The sequence below is a fragment of the Amphibalanus amphitrite genome, unplaced genomic scaffold, assembly GCF_019059575.1.
Source record: "Amphibalanus amphitrite isolate SeventyFive unplaced genomic scaffold, NRLGWU_Aamphi_draft 002493F_arrow, whole genome shotgun sequence".
NCBI classification, from domain to species: Eukaryota; Metazoa; Arthropoda; class Thecostraca; order Balanomorpha; family Balanidae; genus Amphibalanus; species Amphibalanus amphitrite.
In genome coordinates this window covers 4,384-26,702 of record NW_024883923.1, presented here as the reverse complement: position 1 = coordinate 26,702, position 22,319 = coordinate 4,384, and the positions used below count along the sequence as shown (strand labels likewise).

The following is a 22,319-nucleotide window of genomic DNA, read 5'->3' as shown; positions in this document are numbered from 1 at the left end:
CGTTATGCTAAACGTATTGAGGATCGAAGCACAAAAAGAGTATATTTTATTCAAATCTAAAAACAAACTAAACGAATTCCAAACTAAATGGGGAGCACTCGAACAAATCCTCAAATAGGAAGCGTACATTCTCTGAACTTGCGACGGATAGGTGTCAGCAGCGTCCCGGAAGCCGCAGGCACAATAAATCACGACATGAAAACAGGAAAGCGCGCGACACACACACACACACACGCCCCCCCCACACACACACCCACACACACCCACACACACCCCCACACACACCCCACACACACACACGTCCACACTTTTTTCTTTTCTTTTTTAATTCGCGTCGTTTTTACCGAGGCCCCCACCCCTATGACCCATCCGGGCCAACCCGGGACCGGCCCCTGTGGGTCGGTCGGCTGGCCGGGCGTGCGAGACGCCAGCCGGTCTGGATGACGTCTCGCACTCCCGGTCGGTGGCTAGGGAGCACCGCCCGACGGGATGAGTCGGTCGCCGGGCGGTGCGGGTGGGGGCTGGCCGGCCCGCCTGGAGGTACACCGGGGCGGTATCCCCTAGCCCTCCCCGGTCGGGGAGGCATCTTCTAGACCTCCCCGGGGCCGGGACGGTTGTCATATGGGTTAAGACACCGTCCCGTCCTGGCCAGGCGGGCTTTAGATACTTTTTATTCATTTTAACCATGCATTGGCTCGTGAACATGCATTGTGGTACAGTTTAACTGTCTTATAAGTGTATGAATAATGTATATGCAAGACACACACGCGCACGCTCACAAACTCAAACATACTGCACCCAATCATACAGCATTTGTGCATGCGCGGGCGCGGCCGCGCGCTCTTCTTGGCGCGCGCGGGCGCCGGTGTAGGCGCTGGTGGCTGGGGCGGGCGTGCGCTGTGTGCGAGCGGGTGCCCTGTTTCAATATGTTTCAATATTATTGTAAACTGTTTTGCAGCTCAACCTCCAAACAATACCTACCTATTGATTTTGGTGCAACAGTGAAAAAAACTTCATACCAAATGCTCGCTTTTTGTTTTGTTTTCTTGTTTATATAGTGTTCGCCTGTGTCGTCCATTGGGTAGGTCAGAGCGCCAATATGGAAGGATACGGGTCAGTGTTCTGTGTTTGGCGTCTTTGTTGTGTTGTTGCGCATTGGAGAGGAACAATGTATGTTGCGGTGTGGCACGAAAATAAACCGTTCAACCGGGAAAAAAAAAAGAAAAAAAAAGACAGTTGTGTAGGAGCGGAATAGAGAGATGTGGAGGAGTTGGAAGGTTCAGTTGCGAAGGAATATTGCTGGGAGAAACCCACAGCGTCTGGTTTGTTTGTGGCTGACGACACTTGAGTCGACTCTCGCGTTTGGAAAGCAGGGTCTGGCTGTTGAGGATAAATAACAGAGGAATGTGCCTCTGGGTAAGCTGAAGGCGATCCTCCCACCTCCGAAGAACTGATCTGCATGTCGGGTTGTTCGATGAACGAAGCTGCTTCTGTGGCTCTTTGAATGGGTTGGGAGCCAGCTTCTGCAACATGCTCCATTAAAGGGCGCGTCTCTGCGGTAGGCAACAGACGGAAAGGTGACTGTCCAGGAGCTGGAGCGGGAAGTTGCAAAGTGGGGTATATCTGGGGGTACGAGGGAACAGCTTCATTTTTCAGAGGAGGAAGGTGGTGGGACAAGGGCTGAGGATTAGGCAACTGCGAGCTTTGGTGGTCCATGGGCGATGACTCTGCGGGGTTTAGCATTGAAAAGTCTTCTTCGCCACTATTTGTCATGAGTGGGTTGTCGTACTCATTGTTACCATCACAGTGCAACATTCCTTGCTTGTCCTTCACGTTCTGCTCACTCTGATCTACTTGTTTATCTAGCTTTTCGCTCAATCTCTCGATTCCTGATTGATCATGGATCCGTTGATCTTCTTCTACCAAGTGCTCGGTTTGAACCGAACGCGGGTCGGTGTCAACGTCATCTTGCTTCTGCGCTTCCTGTCCAGAATCCTGTGCTTCCCCATATCCTTCAACATCTTCTTCCTTCCACATGTCTTCCTTCAGCTCATGCACAATCAGCTCCCCGTCATCTTCGTCGCTGTCCTCCTGTTCTTCCTCTTCTTCTTCATTTTTATCCACATTAAATTGCGGTAGTAAGTCTTCAGGAGTTGACTCGGCCTCCACAGTTTCGTATATCTTCACTTCTGGCTCCTCAGCAAAGTGTACCTTCTTTGGTATGCTGGAGTGTGAACCAAAGCTGCTTCTGCGCTGTAAGACTTGGCTTCCGCTCTTTGATCTTTCTGACCAGCCTTGTGGTGTTGACTCGCGATTGGTAGCACATTGGTCATGTTTTCTTTCCTCTCCTGAAGAAGTCTGAACCAAGTGATCGGCAGGTCCCAGAACAGGGGCGTCTCCGTGGTGTTGTAACGTGGCTCGGTCTGCACTTTCAGGCATGCATTGAAACTCCCTCTTCACGAAGGTCTGTTCCATTGCCGGGTTTGCTGACTTCCATTGACCTGTCCGTATATGGGATGGGTTATACGGCATCGCAGTAGCAGACTGATGAAACTGATGATGATTGCTCAACTCGTCTTCCGCGTAATGCCCAGAAGGATAGTGACCTCCAGTTCCTTGCAATGTTTGCCCAGGCACTGAATGAGTAGCATGATCTCCATCTTCCCCAAAACCACCAGCTGATATCTCACTCATGTCCTTCGGCAACACAGGATCTCGTTCCTCTCGCGGAACAAAACGTCTGGCGTCACTGCAGCTGTCCGTTGTTTCGCTTTCCACGCCTACGATTCTAACAGGGATGACGCGCACACGCGATGAATGCCCTTTCCCTGCAGTTTCACTAGCCTGTGGCCGTTTGGAAATGGTCTCTGAAGGTGAAATGCTACCAAGCGGTGTGGAGGCTGAGTTGAAACTGCCACCACCAGGACTAGTTGAAGAAGGTGCTGCTCCTTTCGTCGATGCGCCCGTTTCGAGATTTATCTGAAACAGATAGGATTTGATGTGATCGGAGTGTTCATGCAATGCGTTGTCTGAGAGAGGGCGTTCCCTAGTGAAAAAGTCCTTAGATAATTTAAGAGAGTCCTTGGATAATAAAAGTCATAGATAATTCTATTTAAAAACAGCCACACACTTCAAGCTTAGTTTACTACACATTTAGGTCATTAAATCTGAAATCAAGGAACATCGCCGAGGTTTTCTAAATATCTTATCTTCCTGCATTTGTGTCCGCAAATATCGTGATATAGATAAAAGCACTATTATGCATAGCGTGTTGTATCTCTGACAACAATACAGGCCTAGTCTCAGGATTGGTTGGATGAAAGCCATGTCAACCACCAATATTTCTAAAACAGCTGAGGAGGACAGGACGGGGCAGAACTCGAGCCAATTCCGGATAAATTCCGCCGTTTTGAGTCTAATTGCTACCATTGACGGATGGACCGAGGCTAGCCGAGCCCGCTCAGCAAAACTGCAATTTCTAATGAATCCTATTTCAGAAGTCAGAACGCGCTCGAGTTTTTGCTGACATTATGCCATTGACGTTAGATGCGCTACTGAGGGATAATTGGAGTAATTTTCGTCGTCGCTTACACAGAAGTGGTCAAGGTCATAGACTTACTAAGGATTATGTGAGATTGGCGTATATTTTTTTATAGACAATGTCGTTATGTAGAAGGCTAGACAAAAACAAACATAGCTGATTTTTTTCTCAAGCACGAGACTCAGATAATATTGGAGCATTATACCATATTCTATAATTATTAACTTTGGTTGTAAAATTCGTTAATCACCATGAACATTGAACAAATCTGTTGCTACGTGCAGCATTGAAAACAAAATCTTGTCGAAACACCAAACACCCAGTGTGCAAATCATGCTGCCTATGTAAACAAAACGCCTATAATAGATCCATCGCCAATTGTTCTTCTCGGAAGCAAGCTCGTTTGTTTTTCTGAGCGTGCGTGCCATGCAAAATGGCTCATTTTAAAGACATGTTTAGACGATTCCACTTCGTACTCAGTCGGAGTGGCGTAGAGTCTGCCCTGGCCACTCGCGGAGTTTCCCCTGGCGGAGAGTCTGCCCTGGCATGATGCCAAGGGCTGCTCCGGTGGTCTCTGTACGAAATGTATCGGAGCTGCTGTTTAATGCCGTCTGCCAGCAGCCTTGGAGGCCTGCAACTTGTATCGGAGAGAGGACCTAGCCTTGGGTCGTATGTGGTTGGTTATGGGTGGGGGTGCTGCCAAGGGCCAACGTCATTTTATAACTAGAAAACTGCTGACATCTATATGATATAAATTACAAAGTATGGACCAGGTATGAAATAAGCTAATGCCTAATGAAATCATATTTCTTTGATATCAAGAATGAAGATGATAATTAAATAACCATCATTATCATCTCACCTGCACTTTTTCTGCTGAAGCCAGTCCAGTGTTGTCCGCGTCTTTTCCCACTTCAAGCTCTATCTCATGAATAATCTCCTTCAACTTGTTGTTAATTCCCGCCTGACTGATTTCACCAGTCGATGACGTCATCATTTTTTTCTTTCGACTATACAATCATCAGTAACGTTATTGTTTCAACAGTCTTGGAGTGAAGCTGACGGAGGCGAACTTTAGTACAGATCCCCCAAGGCGTCGTCAGCTGATTGTTTGCGTTGTTCGATTCAGCTGTCCGTGCAGGGATCGCTGTTTTCTTTACGATGATATGAACCGGTTCAAGCTCGGTTCACACCGCCCGATGTTTGTCTGTGGAAGAAAGAATAAAATGAGCCTGTTAAGTAAAATATGTATGGTGTTCGAAGTAGAAAAAAGAAATGTGGTTGTAAATTGACCGTTTTTTTCTTATTTAAGAGAGTTTAGCGTAGTGAGGAAAATCATATTGATGATTATGAGCATATTTTTAATTGACCGAATCCTCAATGTAATCTGAATAAAATGACAAATAGCAAAAATTCGGGTATATTCGATCACAGATCTTTGTCAACCGATACCAGCAGGCGCCACAATTGTAGATGTCAAAATACTTTTTGTTCAGTACACATGCACAACAGTAGATATGTCCTCAGGGAAAAGATTTATGGTTGGTACTTCTAAAAGTCGCAGCAGTCAAACATAATATGTACAGGGAAAGCAGTCAAACATAATATGTACAGGGAAAAACCTATACACAAGATTAAAGTGCGTTTGTGCCTAAGCATATACGAATTTAAGATGAAACAATACTTGCGGATCAATTAAATGGGCAGCAAGTTACACTCTTACCCTGGACAAAGTTAGGGCACATATAACATTTACACTGTGCGAAACAATTAAATGAGCATATTATACATAAATGAACATTATATACGTAAATGAGCATACATGAGCGTATTATCATACTATGACTACTCATACCCTGGACAAAGTTAGGGCGCATACAGCATCTATGAAAACGATCTACACAATCACTTTTTAACGTGGTGAGCTCTTGAAAATGCTACCCTACTTTGGAAGTAGCTGCCAGGAGGTGCTGTTATCGTTAAGAGCTGGCATCCTATCGCGGATGGTGATGGATTCAGCAATCCTCCTGTCAGCTTCATCCTTACATTTGCGTACGATGCGTGCTATCAGAGTCGTGTCCGTTGGGGTCAGGTCTGGGTGCTCGTGCGCGAAATGTTCACCCATTGGTGTGCCTAGTTTCTTGTTGGTGCCATCTCGTAAGTGTTCGTTATATCGCAGTCGTATTGGCCTACCGCTTTCTCCTACGTAAGTTTTGTTGCACAGACTACATTTCAATTCGTACACTACGTTTTTCGTGTGACACTTTCCCCGCAGCCCAGCTTGACATGCGTGGCAGTGCTGTCTGCCTGAAGGACACGGTGGGTCTTTGAGAGCTGACCGCACTAGCTGTCTTTTGAGTGTGTTTTGATTTGTCCATGCTGCAAGGATCGGAAACCCTGATGTTTTCAGCACTTTTTGGACCTTGGAGGCCACTTCATCATTTATGAATGGTAGTTTGACGTAAACTGTTCCCCTGCGCTTCCTTTTGTCCCTCTGCACCCCAGCTACCCCCCTGTTTGCACGAGAGCATTCCCGTAGCATGACACTTTTGATGAGCTTAGCTGGATAACCGTTCAGCTTAAATAGGGACGTGATCACCTCTAGGCTCTTGTCCCTACTTGGGATGTCGGAACTTATCCGAATGGCTCTTTTTACATGTCCTGTTAAGACTGCCTTTTTGGTCGTGAAAGGATGGGCCGATTGAAAGTGAAGGACAAGTTTTGCGGCATTGGGCTTAATGTACAGTTGTGTAGTGTACGTGCCGTTGTCCTTTACTGTAATCAGTACATCAAGGAAAGGGAGAGATCCGTTTGCATCAGATCGCTCCATCGTGAACTTGATCGTTTCATGTTTCGAGTTTAGAAAGTCTAGGTACTCGGATAAGCTTTCTGCCCCGTGTGTCCATACCGCAAACACATCATCTATGTAGCGCATGTGCGCTACATAGATGATGTGTTTGCGGTATGGACACACGGGGCAGAAAGCTTATCCGAGTACCTAGACTTTCTAAACTCGAAACATGAAACGATCAAGTTCACGATGGAGCGATCTGATGCAAACGGATCTCTCCCTTTCCTTGATGTACTGATTACAGTAAAGGACAACGGCACGTACACTACACAACTGTACATTAAGCCCAATGCCGCAAAACTTGTCCTTCACTTTCAATCGGCCCATCCTTTCACGACCAAAAAGGCAGTCTTAACAGGACATGTAAAAAGAGCCATTCGGATAAGTTCCGACATCCCAAGTAGGGACAAGAGCCTAGAGGTGATCACGTCCCTATTTAAGCTGAACGGTTATCCAGCTAAGCTCATCAAAAGTGTCATGCTACGGGAATGCTCTCGTGCAAACAGGGGGGTAGCTGGGGTGCAGAGGGACAAAAGGAAGCGCAGGGGAACAGTTTACGTCAAACTACCATTCATAAATGATGAAGTGGCCTCCAAGGTCCAAAAAGTGCTGAAAACATCAGGGTTTCCGATCCTTGCAGCATGGACAAATCAAAACACACTCAAAAGACAGCTAGTGCGGTCAGCTCTCAAAGACCCACCGTGTCCTTCAGGCAGACAGCACTGCCACGCATGTCAAGCTGGGCTGCGGGGAAAGTGTCACACGAAAAACGTAGTGTACGAATTGAAATGTAGTCTGTGCAACAAAACTTACGTAGGAGAAAGCGGTAGGCCAATACGACTGCGATATAACGAACACTTACGAGATGGCACCAACAAGAAACTAGGCACACCAATGGGTGAACATTTCGCGCACGAGCACCCAGACCTGACCCCAACGGACACGACTCTGATAGCACGCATCGTACGCAAATGTAAGGATGAAGCTGACAGGAGGATTGCTGAATCCATCACCATCCGCGATAGGATGCCAGCTCTTAACGATAACAGCACCTCCTGGCAGCTACTTCCAAAGTAGGGTAGCATTTTCAAGAGCTCACCACGTTAAAAAGTGATTGTGTAGATCGTTTTCATAGATGCTGTATGCGCCCTAACTTTGTCCAGGGTATGAGTAGTCATAGTATGATAATACGCTCATGTATGCTCATTTACGTATATAATGTTCATTTATGTATAATATGCTCATTTAATTGTTTCGCACAGTGTAAATGTTATATGTGCCCTAACTTTGTCCAGGGTAAGAGTGTAACTTGCTGCCCATTTAATTGATCCGCAAGTATTGTTTCATCTTAAATTCGTATATGCTTAGGCACAAACGCACTTTAATCTTGTGTATAGGTTTTTCCCTGTACATATTATGTTTGACTGCTTTCCCTGTACATATTATGTTTGACTGCTGCGACTTTTAGAAGTACCAACCATAAATCTTTTCCCTGAGGACATATCTACTGTTGTGCATGTGTACTGAACAAAAAGTATTTTGACATCTACAATTGTGGCGCCTGCTGGTATCGGTTGACAAAGATCTGTGATCGAATATACCCGAATTTTTGCTATTTGTCATTTTATTCAGATTACATTGAGGATTCGGTCAATTAAAAATATGCTCATAATCATCGTTTTTTTTCTTATATCGGCTTATATATTTATCGCCAAATCAAATGAAATAAAATAAACATCTTTATTTTTCTATTAGCAAATCAATGCTTGAAGCAACGTTACTGCACATGGATTTATGCGAACATAATAAGGCCAGTCTTAATTTTTGGTCCTAGATAATGCCCGTGAATGCGTAGCATGTGAAAAAGCCTAACTTCTCCATACATTATAAAATAGCAAAACTGGCCTTCCCTGCCCTACCAACACTTCACACACACCGTCCGTCAAAACATTTGACTAGCGCTCCTCAAACGCACGAACTAGCCGTCCTAGTCTGATAATTAGTGTCAAAATTTGATACGGTACGCCACAAGCTGAGGTTAAACAATCCAAAGGCGAACAACGAGCAAACTTATAAATTTGACATGTGTCTGATCTGGGTAAATGTAATGGCGTAATGCACAAAACGCAAGACAGGCAATCACTTTTGACATCAATTTTGAAGCTTCAAATAAAGATTTTTTTCGTGTTGCATTTATGGTTGTATAGTATTTATTTAGCATTGATATAATTCATTTAAAGCTTTGTGTTTGGGTGTAACTGTAGCTATGCTTGAGAGTTGTTTGTTTTTTTTCGCTATGTTTGTGATTTATCGTATTGTTTGGACCAATGAGAGTTTAGGGGTTTGGTTGTCGTTTTGCTGAATCGTCTTGAAGGCAATGACCGCGAGCTTAGACACAACACTTTTGGCAATGTCATGATATCTTATCTATTGTGCCGCTCACGTGATCTGAAGATTGTTGCACAATCCGTTGGTAGTCTGTAAATCGTCATCTTCAGATCATTGCATAATTTTATTGATAAAATAGAGGAGCGATTCTGATGAAAACCCTCAGCATGGGCCTTGAACACGAGCCATCAGGCTTACAGTGAAACGGGCGTGTTTCGTTGAGCGAAAGAGTCTTTCCCAGTGATTCAAATATTATCTGCGTGGCACGCCACCACCTGGCTTTCGTGTCAGAGTGTTTGCTGAGCATGGCACGCAATGTGAGCACACGGATTGTCCAGAAACATAGTTCAGGGGATTAATGTTAAAAATGTCCTCGGGGTGTCGATTTTCGCCGAGTTGGGGGTGCCCGAGCTCTTCAAATTCCACGCCGGTTCGGCTGGCTCGGCTTTGGAGCCGCAACAAGCGGCGTGAGTCAAGGTCACCGCTAGGGCAGCGGCGGATTTGTTGCGCCCGGGCACCCCCAACTCGGCGGAAATCGACTCCCATCAGCCGAGGAACGGGAATGGCAGCTCTGGGGCTAAAATTCAGCCGCAGAAAAGGGTTTTAAATATGAAATGTTTCAGCGCATTTCAAACTGTCGTAATTGACGGGACCAAGAATCGTCTTGTTGATTCGGCAATGCATTTGCACACACTGGCATCACTCTTCATGGGACCTACCGTGCATAGTACACCTTTACAATATTGGACAAGAGATAGTTACAGTCATTTCGTTGCTATCCTTCCCTTATTGAGCCGGGTAGTGTCATACATCCAAAATCCACGCTTACATCCAAGTCCGTTATCTGAGATACCTATAAGAAAGGTTAGAATGGGCCAGATATTATTCAAACGCCAATATCTACCTCCTACCTCTCATATATCGTAAATTCGCAACAACATCCAGCATCATTTCGTATAGCTATTATTCATGCTTATCGAAGTCCCGCTTCATGTCATAGACCCCACCTCCCGTTCGGAAACTTTTGCCCTCCCCAACCAAACGGATCGGCTGGATCCGCCTCTGCGTCTGATTAGCTGGGCGGCTTGTCCCAGACGAGATTGGCTCAGCCACCGCTAAGCATAGGCGGCGGAACAGGGGGGAGGGGCACCAGGGCACCGTGCCCGGCCCCTTTCATTTCGGCGTTTTAACCCTCGCACGACCAGGCCATTTCTCATAACACGAACGACCAGGGGGGGGGTTGTTACGACCCCCCCCCTGGCGTTTCGAAACGGAAGGTCGTAGAGCTTAGCGGAAAAGACCAACGGATTGCTCTCGCCGAGATCTCGCGATTGGTGGTATATTTTTTGGTCCTAGGTCAACATTTGACCTACTTTTGACCGGTCAAAGGTCAAATTTTCGGAAAAATAGACTTTTTTCAACTTTCGGCGGCGATTGCGGCAAAACGGTGGGAGATATCGACTTGAAACCTTCACTATCGTGTTCCTTGATCAATTCTCTATCGTTTGGTATGTATTTCGTTTCCCTAGCTCTAAAAATGGCGCGTTGGGAGCGCCGGAAGTCGGCAAGGTCACAGTCGGCGGCAGAAATTCGAAAAATCAAAATTTAAATTTTTGAAATCTGATTGTATTTTTGGATTTGGGAGGTCCATTTGCTCCCTGTAGAAGCTAATATTGCTGCATATTCCCATTGAGGTGACAAGAATTAGCAAAATAGTGGTTCGGGCGCTTTTCAAAAATAGTACCGGACGCTGTTCCTCTTGTGACGTCATAGCTCCGTGACCTGACCTGACCCGGTCAAATTTCTTATACCATATGATAGCCAATACTTGCCCCAACATGCATGGGAAGTTTCATCACGATCCATCAACCGATGTCCGTACCACCGGCAGGAAACCTCGGGCGTTGGCACTCAGTTTGTGAAAATCCGGCCGGAGGCTGTACCTCTTATGACGTCATAACTCCGTGACCTGACATGACCCGATCAATTTTTTTTCGGCAAAAGATGCGCAAAGGTTGCCCCATAAGGTACCCAAAATTTGGCGGCGCTGCGCGCCGCCGTTTTTGCACTATTTCCGAAAAACCTCAGGGGGGGGGTTGATACAACCCCCCCCCTAGGCGTTCTAGGGTTAACATTAGCCCATGAATGTTGCATGGAGAGAATGGGACCAAAACTCGGCAGTGCCCCCCTTAATTGAAGGTGTTCCGCCACCACTGCCGCTAAGTCCAGTCTATGATCGAATAAGCCAAATGTCTCGGCAGTATGTAAAGTAACGGTAAATAACTAACGGTAAATACTAACGGTAAATAACGGTAAATAGCCTTTGCCCTCAAAAGTCATGAACGTCAAACTAGCTACCGACCTGTGTTGGCACCTGCTCGGCTGTCTTGCGAAGCTGTAGTACCAGACTCGCCGCTAGATGGGAACACCACCGCCTCTGTACTACCGTCAGCGGATAATAAAGTCGCCTTTACGATCCGCGGTATCGGCTCCGATGAGGTTGTTTTCTGTAAGAAAAGAAAACTGGCCTCAATTATTGGAGATGGGCAATGTCTTTTTCTTGGGGGGGGGGGGGGAGGGGAGGTCGGCTATATTGTAACAAAAGCAAACGCTTCAATAAATTTGATTAACTTGCGCAGTTGATATGGAGATGGAAATTATGGGGTGGGAGATCCGAAGTCTTTTTATGCTCAGGGCTCTGAAATAAGTAATGGACCTTCAAATTGCTTGCCGCACTTACTAGTTCCTACTACAGCAACCAATAACCATAACGATAGGTAAATAAATCCCGTGAAGTGTCAAGTTAAGAGCAAAATGCGTTTTATTTGTATTCCTTATAACAACGAAAGTTCATAGATATCTATGATGCTGAAATTATGGTATCACTTTGTCTCTATTTTAGTATTAGTCACCGCTTTTATTCATTTAGCAGCGCATTACAGTTGTAGGCCACACCCTCTAACTACCATCGAATGATTGCGGATACAATTAGCTCAAATAATCCTAATAAGCTACATAGCTTCCTTTCGGGTTACTAAACTTCAAATTAACCTTTTCAGTCTCACCTTGGAGCGTGTCTGCAGTTCCACCTCGGTCTCCCGTCGCTCGTGTGTTTCAGTTTCCGTTCTAACTTCCATCGGAGACCTGAGGAAAGACATTGAATCTGTTATACATCGTCTATTTTAGATGGGTACATGGTTTTACCTCGAATTTATTTCACCTCAGGTATTTACAATTTGATAAATACGACTCAGAGATAGGTAAAACGGATAACAAGAATTGACACTTTTCTAGTTGTAAACAATGATCCGTTATAAAACATTACAATGAAACTGTCAACTATGCAACTATGGACTATGCAACTTTATAAAAATGAAAACCATAAAACGCCTTTGAAAAGGTCTTCAAATGATATCGATGACCATTGTTATGCACATTCAATATGACAATGGCGCGAACACTCCGCGCCCCGTTGGGGGGGGGGGGGGGGGCGAAACGACCCCCTGTCCTTCTCCGTCGATATCTCCTAAACGGCTGGAGATATCGCCACCAAACTTTCAGGACCCTCCCGGCATCAATTTTACACATTGTGGCCGAAAGCTATGACAGGTAGGCCACAAATGACGTCAGAATGACGTCATATTCTGTCATTTTCATTATGCATTATGAGGGCGATGCAGTCTGAATCAAAAATTGGCATAGTAAACTGGAAGTCAATTTTGACCGCCTTCTATGGAAATGTTCGTGCGATATTAGAATATTGTTGTGTCATATGGGGTGGTGCGGCAAAATCGCACTTAGATAGAGTAGAAAAGATACAGTATCACTTTCTCAGATGGCTATACTTTTATGTAAATCGAAGCGCGATACCAACCGATATTGATTATTCTCGTTTGCTCCAAATGTTTAACGTAACTGAATTAGAGAAAAGACGCCATCAATACGATATCATGTTTGTGGAAAAACTGTACAAAGGTGTCCTCGACTCACATATACTATTGGCACGGTTTCCGCTGTATGCTGCTCCAAGAATTACAAGGAGGATTGAAGGAGCTCGTGGTGTCATGAATGTACCATTTGCGCGGGTCGACACTATGAAAGGTTCGCTTTTTGTTAGGGCACCCACTATCATAAATGAATTTATGTTCGAGATAACAGATTTGGATTTGTTTCACGACTCAATGCGGGATGTTCGGGCTAAAATAAGACGACATATACAAAACATGTGAGTCCTGGTGTGAACCGCGTGATTGTATTTATTGTGTTATGCATGTACTGTATGGACTGTGTGATAGATATGGTTGGTATATCGAGGGATTGTATGTGTAAGAGACGAAAGACTAAAGACAATGTTTACACTGCTCCGAACGTATAACTGCTATGGACTGTTACTGGGCGTCAATTCGCCTGTTGTTCCATGACATCGAATAAATAAATGATTTTCGACCGAAAAAAAGACCTTCGCGAGAAGACCTGTCAGGTCTACAGCTTTGAAGATCCAGAAAAATGATCTAGACAAAAAGGGTGTAAAATTTACAGGGCTACAAAACTGCTATCACGGATTTTAGAAATTTTTGAGTTTTGACCCTCAAAAATCAAAAAAGCATTTTTTTGTATATATTAGCCAAAAAAAAATCCAAAAAGTTTTTGAGTTTCGAAAAAAAAAACGGAATATATGTGATAGTATACCTACCGTCTTCTATCTACATACCAAATTTCAGATCAATGCCTCGTTTTTTGGCCAAGTTATAGCGAAAAAACAACTGTTCAAAAATTTTGACGTCAAATTTTCAAACTCTATTTTTTCAATTCCAGACTTCGTAGAGCAAAACAAAGACCTTCATTAGACTCCCCGTGACGAGCTGCATCGAATCGATACCCATTTTATGCAAAAATATCAACTTTGAAATTTGACCAAATTTCACCTGACCTTGACCTGACCTTCACCAAAACGTGACCTAGGCTGGCCCCAAAGGCTGCCTAACCCACATAATCGCATTTGTCATGTAAAATGGACCATAAAACATATATCACACCACACTTTTATATTATGACCCCCGGTGACCTGACCTCGCTGTGACCTGACCTGGTATCAGTGACCTCAGATAGCAAAGTATGTGTTTGACGAACAATGTTCCATCGATGGTTTTCAATAAATTATCAATTTACTCGACAATCACAACACATTTCATGAAATGCCTGTGAACGGTGATTATCCGACTTTTGACCTGACCTGTGACGTCATCGGTTTGAACTCGGTCAGTGAAATTTGGTCACAAGGTAGTTCCCCGGTGGGGCTATCGAACGCCGTTTGAATTATGAAAATCGGCCGGTAAATTTCCGAGATCTTAGGGAGCCGAAACGCTACCCCCCCCCCCTTACGGGTGGTAGAGTCCGCCGATAGCCCTACGGGGCGCGGGTTAACAACGGAACCGATTTGTACATAGGTAAACGCGAAACTCGTGGATATTCGCTTGAAAAAAAATGCTTCTAGGCTAATGTAAAAAGTGCCCGAATGGACGAATGGCTGGCTATGGGACCGGGTGCCCCGCTAAGCAGTGCCGGTTGCGAATGACACCACGGACCCAACACCCGGCCTCACCCGCGACCGGTTCACCGGCTATGATTTGGATAGAAAATTTAGCGTACCGCAGGTAAATGGCAGCGCGGTCCTCTTGGGTCTTATAGCGTGGCCCTCTTTCGCCAGTTGCCAGCTGGCTGGATCTAGGTATGTGATATTCCACTGTTAGTAAGTAGCAAATGTCGTTTCTTCTCAATGTCCCGAGTCGTATGTATCAGTAACCTTGGTCCAATCTTACCAATGCCGTAAGTAGGATTTGGCAGCACTGGCCGGAGTGCACGGCACTGATACCAAAGATAATCTTTTTATTTACATCCGGCTAATCTTGTCCAATGATTTTGGTAGCATTAACCCGCGCCCGGCTGGGGGTCCTGGATTTCCACGCCCTGCTGGGGGGGTGTTTGAACACCCCCCCCCTTGTAACTCGGCTCCTGGGCCACGTAGCGATACGCGGAAGGCGGCGTTCGAAAGAGCGTCAAAAATAATGACGAAATCACTTCGGTCAATTTTTTGGTCAGGTCAAAGGTCAGGTCACCAGAGGTCATTGAAGGCAAAATTTCGCCGATTTCCAGGTCGAATGGCGAAAATTTTCCAGAAACCAACGCATAACTCGGGAACCAATAGAGCTACAGCGCCGCGGAAAAGCGCATTCGATAGCCCTATTAACGCACTTTCTGAGTAATTCTCTCAGATTTGACCTAACGTCAACGGTTTTGCCTGCAGGGGGCAAAAACTGCAAAAATAGCCGATTTTTTCGGAAACAGTTTTTCTGCAATAACTTTTGACCCAAGCCCTGTACGAGCTTACTTTTACCGGCATCGTGTTCCTCTCGTCAAGACGCATCGAATGACCTATAACTTGACCTTGAAAGGTCAACTTGAAAATTTGACCTCAGGTCAAGGTCATGACCTGACCGGAAAGGGTCATGTTGCATATCAGTCGATCCGTATCGTCGAGCTGAACACATCTAAGGCGTTTTCATCGCTCTAGCATGCCTCTATCAAAAGTTATTTGCGAAAAACTGTTAGATACCATTCGTGACCTAAGATGACCTCAGGGCATAAACAAGGGTCACGGACACCATTTTCATGTTCAGTGTGTCTAAACCACTTGTAATTCGGTGTTTGGGAGTGTTAATAATGTCTTTCATCCAAAAGAGGCGCATTTCAATTTTCTCCCATTGACTTATAATGGGGAGGTCGCAAAATTGACCTGACCTTAGGTCATCGATATCAAAATTCTGAGATATACATTTTGTACATGCTATTGCTCTTAGCAATCGCTGAAAGTTTTAAAGCGATCGGTCACTCGGTGTAGCTATGACAGACATTGAAACTTTTTATGAGGTGAGGTCACTTCAAGTGACCTGGTGACCTGACCTTGAATGACCTTGGTCTGAAATTTTCACAACATGTGTAGAATTGATGTATGATAAGGTGTACAAAAAACGGCGGCGCTCCGCGCCGCCGTTTTTGAGATATTCGCGAAAAACCACAAGGGGGGTGTTCAAACACCCCCCCAGCAGGGCGCGGGTTAAGAAAATGAATGTTGCCTTAACGAATGAATAAGTGAATGTGGAATAGTTCTGAATGTTACCAAATGCCGTGAATGCGCATTCATGGCATTTGGTAAGATTGGGCCCTTGTGTCATTTCCTGTCAGTATCCCGTAATTTATCCCGTAAGTTATCCCGTAGCCCGTAATTATCCCGTCATTTCCTGTCAGTATCCCCCAGCACGAGCCGAGTCCCGTTTCCAGCTCATGTAGCCTGCATCCCGTATCTGTGTCGTCTCGTGTCATACCACGTTTCCTTTTCACAGGGCTGCGGAGTCAGAGTCGGAGTCGGGGTAGGAATCGGTCGGAGTCCACAGATGTAACCGGACTCAGAGTCGGAGTCAAAGTCGGAGTCGGTGTCGGTTGTAGTCCACATATGTAACCGCAGTCGGATTCAGACTCGGAGTCGATTTTGGAAACCGGTGTTGGAGTCGGAATCGTCGGAATCACCGAAAATCCACCGACTCTGCAGCTCTGCCCTTTCACACCACCAGTAGAGTTGCAAAATTTCCCTACCGCACTACCGGCATGCCGGTAATTTTTCACTACCGCAGGTTTTTTCGTGGTATCTGGCATGTCTTGCCGGTAGCATGCCGGTATTTTTGATTTTGCACAAAAAATTAAAAATTATCAGCATATGATTCAAACTTTGGACACTAAGAGGCTATTGAATTGTAATAAGTTGGACAATGGTTGGCTGTTGGGTGGGGCGGTTACTGAAATTGCCAAAATGTGGCATCTGATGTAGGGGTAAGCCAGAATCAAGAATGCAGGTTTTTTAGTATGCCGGTAATTTGGCGGTTTTTTTGCTTGGGGCGTGGTAGCATGCCGGTATCCCAGAAAATGTTTGTGGGGCGGGGCGGTGCCGGTAGCAGCCCATTGGGAAAACTTTGCAACTCTAACCATCAGCACGTGTCATATCCACCACGTGCACCTCTTCTTTTGCACGGCTCGAGCACGGCAATGGCCGTAGGCACGGCCTTGCCGGCTATCTTTAGTCTGTTTACGACTAGCCGGGCATTACAGCTCTCTGCGTTTGGGGCAGGATCTGGGGAGGGAGGAGGTCTGGGTGAGGGGAGGAGGTCTGGAAACGGAAGGGAGGCCGGAGGAAGGAAGCTGGGGAGGGGGAGGGGAGGCTGGGGTTTCAACTACTTACGTCTGGGGAAGGCTCTGCTGGGGGGAGGAGAGCTGGGGAGGGGAGGGAGGTCGGAGGATAGAGGCTGGGGAGGGGGAGGAGGCTGGGGAACCGGTATCTGGGTCTAGCTGGTAGGTGGAGGTAGGAGTCTAGTGAGGGAGGATGGGACTTGGGAGGGAGGAAGGCTGGTGGGGAGGGATGGGATAAAGCTCAAGACTATAGCAGTGTCTGGCCGTCTGGGTCTGGCTGGCTGTCTGGTTTTGTACCTGGTCGTGTCAGATTTCACTCAGGTGAAGGTTATGTTCCGGAAGTAACGCTGCTATTGTGCCAATAAATCTCGCCCACTGCCGGGATAGGGGCTCTGTGGTGAAGTCTGCAGCATGCCTGCGCGACGCGCGTCCTGTACCTGCCTGTGATGTGACTTGACCTCGTCTCCGTGCTAACTATGAAGTTCGAGTGTCAGGCCAGACGTGCGTGACTGCTGCGTGTGATGTATTCACAGGTATCTGATGGACATTGCGCTACATTCACCTCAATCTATTTGTGACTTCAACCTTCATCTGACTCAGTGAGGGCATTGCTGTGATCTCAATTGCTTTCTCTGTCCGTGGTGTGTTCCGGTGTGGCTTCGATGTGAGCATCAACAGGTGAATTTACATGCATCTACGAGTGTATTTGGGTATATTTACGGGTGTGCTCGGCTGAATTCACCTCCACCTGTGTCACAGCATTGTCTCCGCCTCAGTGTCAGCTGCTTTAGTCTGGCAAACCTAAGAAAGAACGAAGTTAGCGCCTGAATCACTTTGCACGTGTTTGAGCCACTTGAAATGTATTGTTCGGAGAATTTGTGTGAGAACTTTTGAGAGAAAACATGCTCTCACAAAATAAATGTATATCCATAAACGGCTGCAGCACTTTAAATCCTTATTCTTAGGTTTGCCAGACTATAGTAAAATGTTTCCAGTCTGCTGCCCAAATGTGTCCCGTATGTGTGTCATAATATGGTGTCCTGTACCCAACCGTGGAGTGACACCACCTTGTCTCTGTCCCGGTGTCAGTATCAGTGTCGGCTGTGGTGTCAGCTGTTAACTGCCTGCCGCGAGTGTGTGTATAATTTTACGGGTGTCTGGTGGACATTGACATTTAGATGACACCTCCAGTCCTCCAATCCCCTTGATATTTATTTCCATTGACATTTCTGATGGAAATATTCCTCCACCAGCGTTGTGACACCACCCTCATCTGCCTGTGTCAGTATTCGTGTCATCTGTGGTGTCGTATTTCCAACCTGCCGCCTGTGAGTATTTACGGGGTGTCGGAGTTACCTCATACAGCTGGCGTTAATTCCACGTGACGAGGGAGTGGGAGGGGAAGGGAGATGAGACGGTAGGGAGAGAGAGAGAGAGAGAGAGAGAGAGAGAGAGAGAGAGAGAGAGAGAGAGAGAGAGAGAGAGAGAGAGAGAGAGAGAGAGAGAGAGAGAGAGAGAGAGAGAGAGAGAGAGAGAGAAAGAGAGAGAGAGAGAAGAGAGAGAGAGAGAGAGAGAGAGAGAGAGAGAGAGAGAGAGAGAGAGAGAGAGAGAGAGAGAGAGAGAGAGAGAGAGAGAGAGAGAGAGAGAGAGAGAGAGAGAGAGAGAGAGAGAGAGAGAGAGAGAAGCAGTGGTGAGGTGAAAGTATGAATATGCACTATATCGTAAGTATTTATGTGAATGATAGTGTAAGCAGAAAAGAGATTACAGTTGCTGCTTTGTGATGAAAAAACACGTCAAACAATCCAAACGTTATTCCTCGTTAGTCTAAAAACAAATAAAATGTTATATTTTGAAACAAAATAAATGAAACAAAATGTTATACAGGTGTACAACAATATGGAATGCTGTGGTATAGGCATTAGCGAAGCTGGGCTACTGGAACTAAGTATATAAAAAAGCATGCAAACTTACTAGAGCTACTTGCAGTGAAACACCAGTATCAACTACCAGAGACATTCCCACAAGCCCATCAGCATCGCATACAAAACCCAATGTAAAACATGCGCTGAACAGCCATTATCCACTCTTACTTGTAGTTCATTTGACTTACCTGTACTAGTGCGCTGCTCCTGTGGTCATTTCTAGACAGCCTTATTGTGTCAGAAAAGGCTGTCGGTAAGGTAACTACGCAGAATGGCAGTTGCTTCAAAACACCGCGAAACTGCACACAATTTGCACGGTTGGGTAAGTGTTCCGTCAAACTTCCGTCAAACTACAAAGCCCCACTCCTACATCTTAAGCACATGTTCTTTCTTCCTCGTTCTCTGCTCATCTTTCGAGTGGTTTATTTTTAACCGATGCTTTTTAGTGACTCTCCAGCTTCAACTATTCTCTGACTTTCTTTTACCGCCGATGTTGCCTTTTCCCACGCTCTGTGGTGTTCAAGAGGGCTAAGGTCAGCCCCTTCCACTGGCGACCCTCCGAAGGAAGTGACTCGACTGCGATATCTTGAGTTATTATTGATCACGTTTTTCAGTAGGGAAAGAAAATTAGAACAGAATTACTGAACATTAACCCGCGCCCCAGTGGCGGTCTCAGCTAACTTCGCCCTAGTGGGGGGGGGGGGGGGGGCATATGTTACCACCCACCTCTAACTCAAAAACTAAGAGGGCTAGAAAGACGCGGTAAAAAGCAGTCGATAGCTCTCAATACGTACGTTTGAAAGTATTTCGGTCATTTTTCACCTTAGAGCAATATCGGGGTCACCAGAGGTCTCTTAGATCAAAATTTGTCAATAGTCATTATATTTTTCAGAAAACATGCCATTATCTCAGGAACTATGGTAGCTAGAAAAACGCATGGAACAGCAAGCGATAGCTTTTGAACTATTCTTTTGAAAAGGTATTTATCAATATTGCCCTCAGGTCAACAGTTTAGCCTCCAGAGGGCAAAAACTCCAAAAATAGCTGTTTTTACCAAAAGTGTTTTTCGACAATAACTTTCGACTATAAAAAGCCACGACATTTATATTGCCAGAATCGTGTTCCTCTCGCCGAGACGCGTCGAATGAACTATAATTTGACCTTGATAGGTCAACTTGAAAATTTGACCTCAGGTCAAGGTCATGACCTGACCGGAAAAGGTCATGTGGCATATCAGTCGATGCGTCTTAACAAGACAAACACAATGAGACCAACCCCAGCGTTCTATCTCTTTCCAATCGCAAGTTATGGGCAAAAAACTGTTTGTAGCCTCAAATGACCTCGGATGACCTTTCTAGAGGCTATCAGCAAAAATGACACCTTGGTCATCACGAGTGGACTAAGTCATTGTGATTCTGAAATATTTGGACTGTTCCTATGCGTACACACGGATCTAGAGGCATTTTCATTTTTCTCCATTGACTTGTAATGGAAAGGTCACGCCACTGACCTGACCTTAGGTCACGGATATAAAAAATCCGAGATAAACAAATTGTAGGCACCCATAACAGCATGCAATCCACCAACTTTGAAACCTTTCTGACAAACACTGCAGACTGGACATGATTGCAAACTTTTTTAGGCTTGGTCAGTTAACCCTCGCCGGACCTATTGGTTTTCTACATACGCGCCGGCCGAGGGGGGGGGGGGGCGGGTACGACCCCCCCCTCGCCGTTTCGCCCCTGGTGGAGCTAGCGCGTCGCGGAAAAAAACGAGCGTGTGCGCCGTTACGAGACGCAGAGATTGGTACCTGATTTTAAGGTCCTAGGTTAACCGGTGACCTCTGAGGTCAGGTCAAGTGCCCCAAGGTACGGTTCAGTTTTTGGTGAATAACTTCGCAAAAAACGGCCGCAGAGCGCCGATTTTGGCAGCATCGTGTTCGTCTCGCTCAGGCGCGTCGAATGATATACTTTTTGTCCGGGTCAGGTCAACTTGGGGTGTTGACCTCAGGTCAAGGTCAGGTCAGCACCCCCAGGTCACGAAGTTGGTCGAAAGAGGTCATGTCGCATATCATTCGATTCGGTAGGTCTTCCTGAGTCCATTGGTGGCTTTCCCGACTCGCTAGCTCAATTTGATCAAGAGTTATTGACGAAAAACTAATATGACCTTGATGACGTCACAAATGACGTCACGCAAGGTCAACATTGCAAAAGTGACGCATCTAACCTTGCAAGGAGTGCATCAAATCACGATTCCGTGTGCTTGAGATAGTTGGAGATCGTTCCCGGCGCCAGAATAGCAGTTTTCATTTTTCCCCATTGACTTTTAATGGTGAGGTCACGAAAATGACCTGACCTCATATGACCTTTAGGAAAAATCCGAGATATACAAGTTGTGGGACTCATAATGGATACAAGTTTCATTTCCCTGTGACATCTCCTCTGGCAGTGAGGGCGTTGCGAAGTTGCGACATCTGAAGACTGTGCAGAGGTTCACTTATGACGTCATAGGTCAGTGACCTGACCTGACTCAAAAATGCGGTTGGTGTCAAAAGATCCGGCTTGGATCAAAGGTCAGGTATGCCAAGTTTCAGCTCGCTATCGCCATTGTGTTCGGAGCTATCGCGAAAAAACCCTATGGGGCCGCGGCACCCGCCCCCCCCCCCTCGGCCGGCGAGGGTTAACTTGATCTGGTGACCTGACCTGACATGACCTGTGGTCAAAAATTTCACACATTGTCCAAAATTAATGTACCAAAAGCTACCCCCAGCGGCGCGGCGCTACGCGCCGCGGTTTTTTATTCACACGCAAAAAACGCGACAGGGTGGTAATATATGCCCCCCCCACTGGGGCAAAGGTTAAAAAAATATGATTTACCGCATATAAATTAGGATATATGCGGAAACAATCAGGAAACATTAGAACATTAGAAACATTAGAACATAGGAAACATTAGAAACATTAGAACATTAGAACAGGAAACATTAACAATCAGGAAAAATTATGAAATTTACAATTTGTTGTACAACTTCTACTTTGTTTTTAGCACGTGCTGAAACCAACACCACACCCAAAAACACCCGCGAGATCACCTGTTTCCACTTTCCACCGACTGCTCTTCCTGTCCGTTTCACCACACACACCCGACTACGAAATCCGTCCGGTGGAGGTGCCTCAGTTCAGCGGAAATAACCAGCGACCGACACCTTGGCACCGTGCCAATAAACAATCGCCGGTGGCCGCCGCAGTCGCTCTGCCTGGACTGCGCGCGTTATCAGGTGAAAAACGACCCGTCCTTGTGTCATTTGGAGTGTTGGTCAATAGATTCGGTGAAATATCGTGTGATCAGAGAGAGTAGAGGAGGCAGCAACTTGCGATGT

General features: G+C 45.9%; 1 protein-coding gene across 2 annotated transcripts; it reads right to left on the bottom strand.

The window, feature by feature from the left end:
- Nucleotides 1-314: 314 nt before the first annotated feature.
- LOC122377068 lies at nt 315-22,104 on the bottom strand. 2 transcript variants are annotated; one of them, XM_043357028.1, is made up of 6 exons: nt 22,032-22,104; nt 19,129-19,450; nt 11,846-11,924; nt 11,143-11,287; nt 4,404-4,748; nt 315-2,979 (listed from the first exon to the last, which is right to left on the bottom strand). In XM_043357028.1, exons 5-6 carry the CDS (start codon nt 4,536-4,538, stop codon nt 1,087-1,089), a joined length of 2,028 nt encoding a protein of 675 aa, XP_043212963.1. In that variant the 5' UTR covers nt 4,539-4,748; nt 11,143-11,287; nt 11,846-11,924; nt 19,129-19,450; nt 22,032-22,104; the 3' UTR covers nt 315-1,086. The 2 variants fall into 2 exon arrangements, with proteins under 2 accessions (XP_043212963.1, XP_043212964.1); XM_043357029.1 differs by lacking the exon at nt 22,032-22,104 and having other exon boundaries at nt 19,129-19,579.
- Between the last annotated feature and the right edge of the window lie 215 nt (nt 22,105-22,319).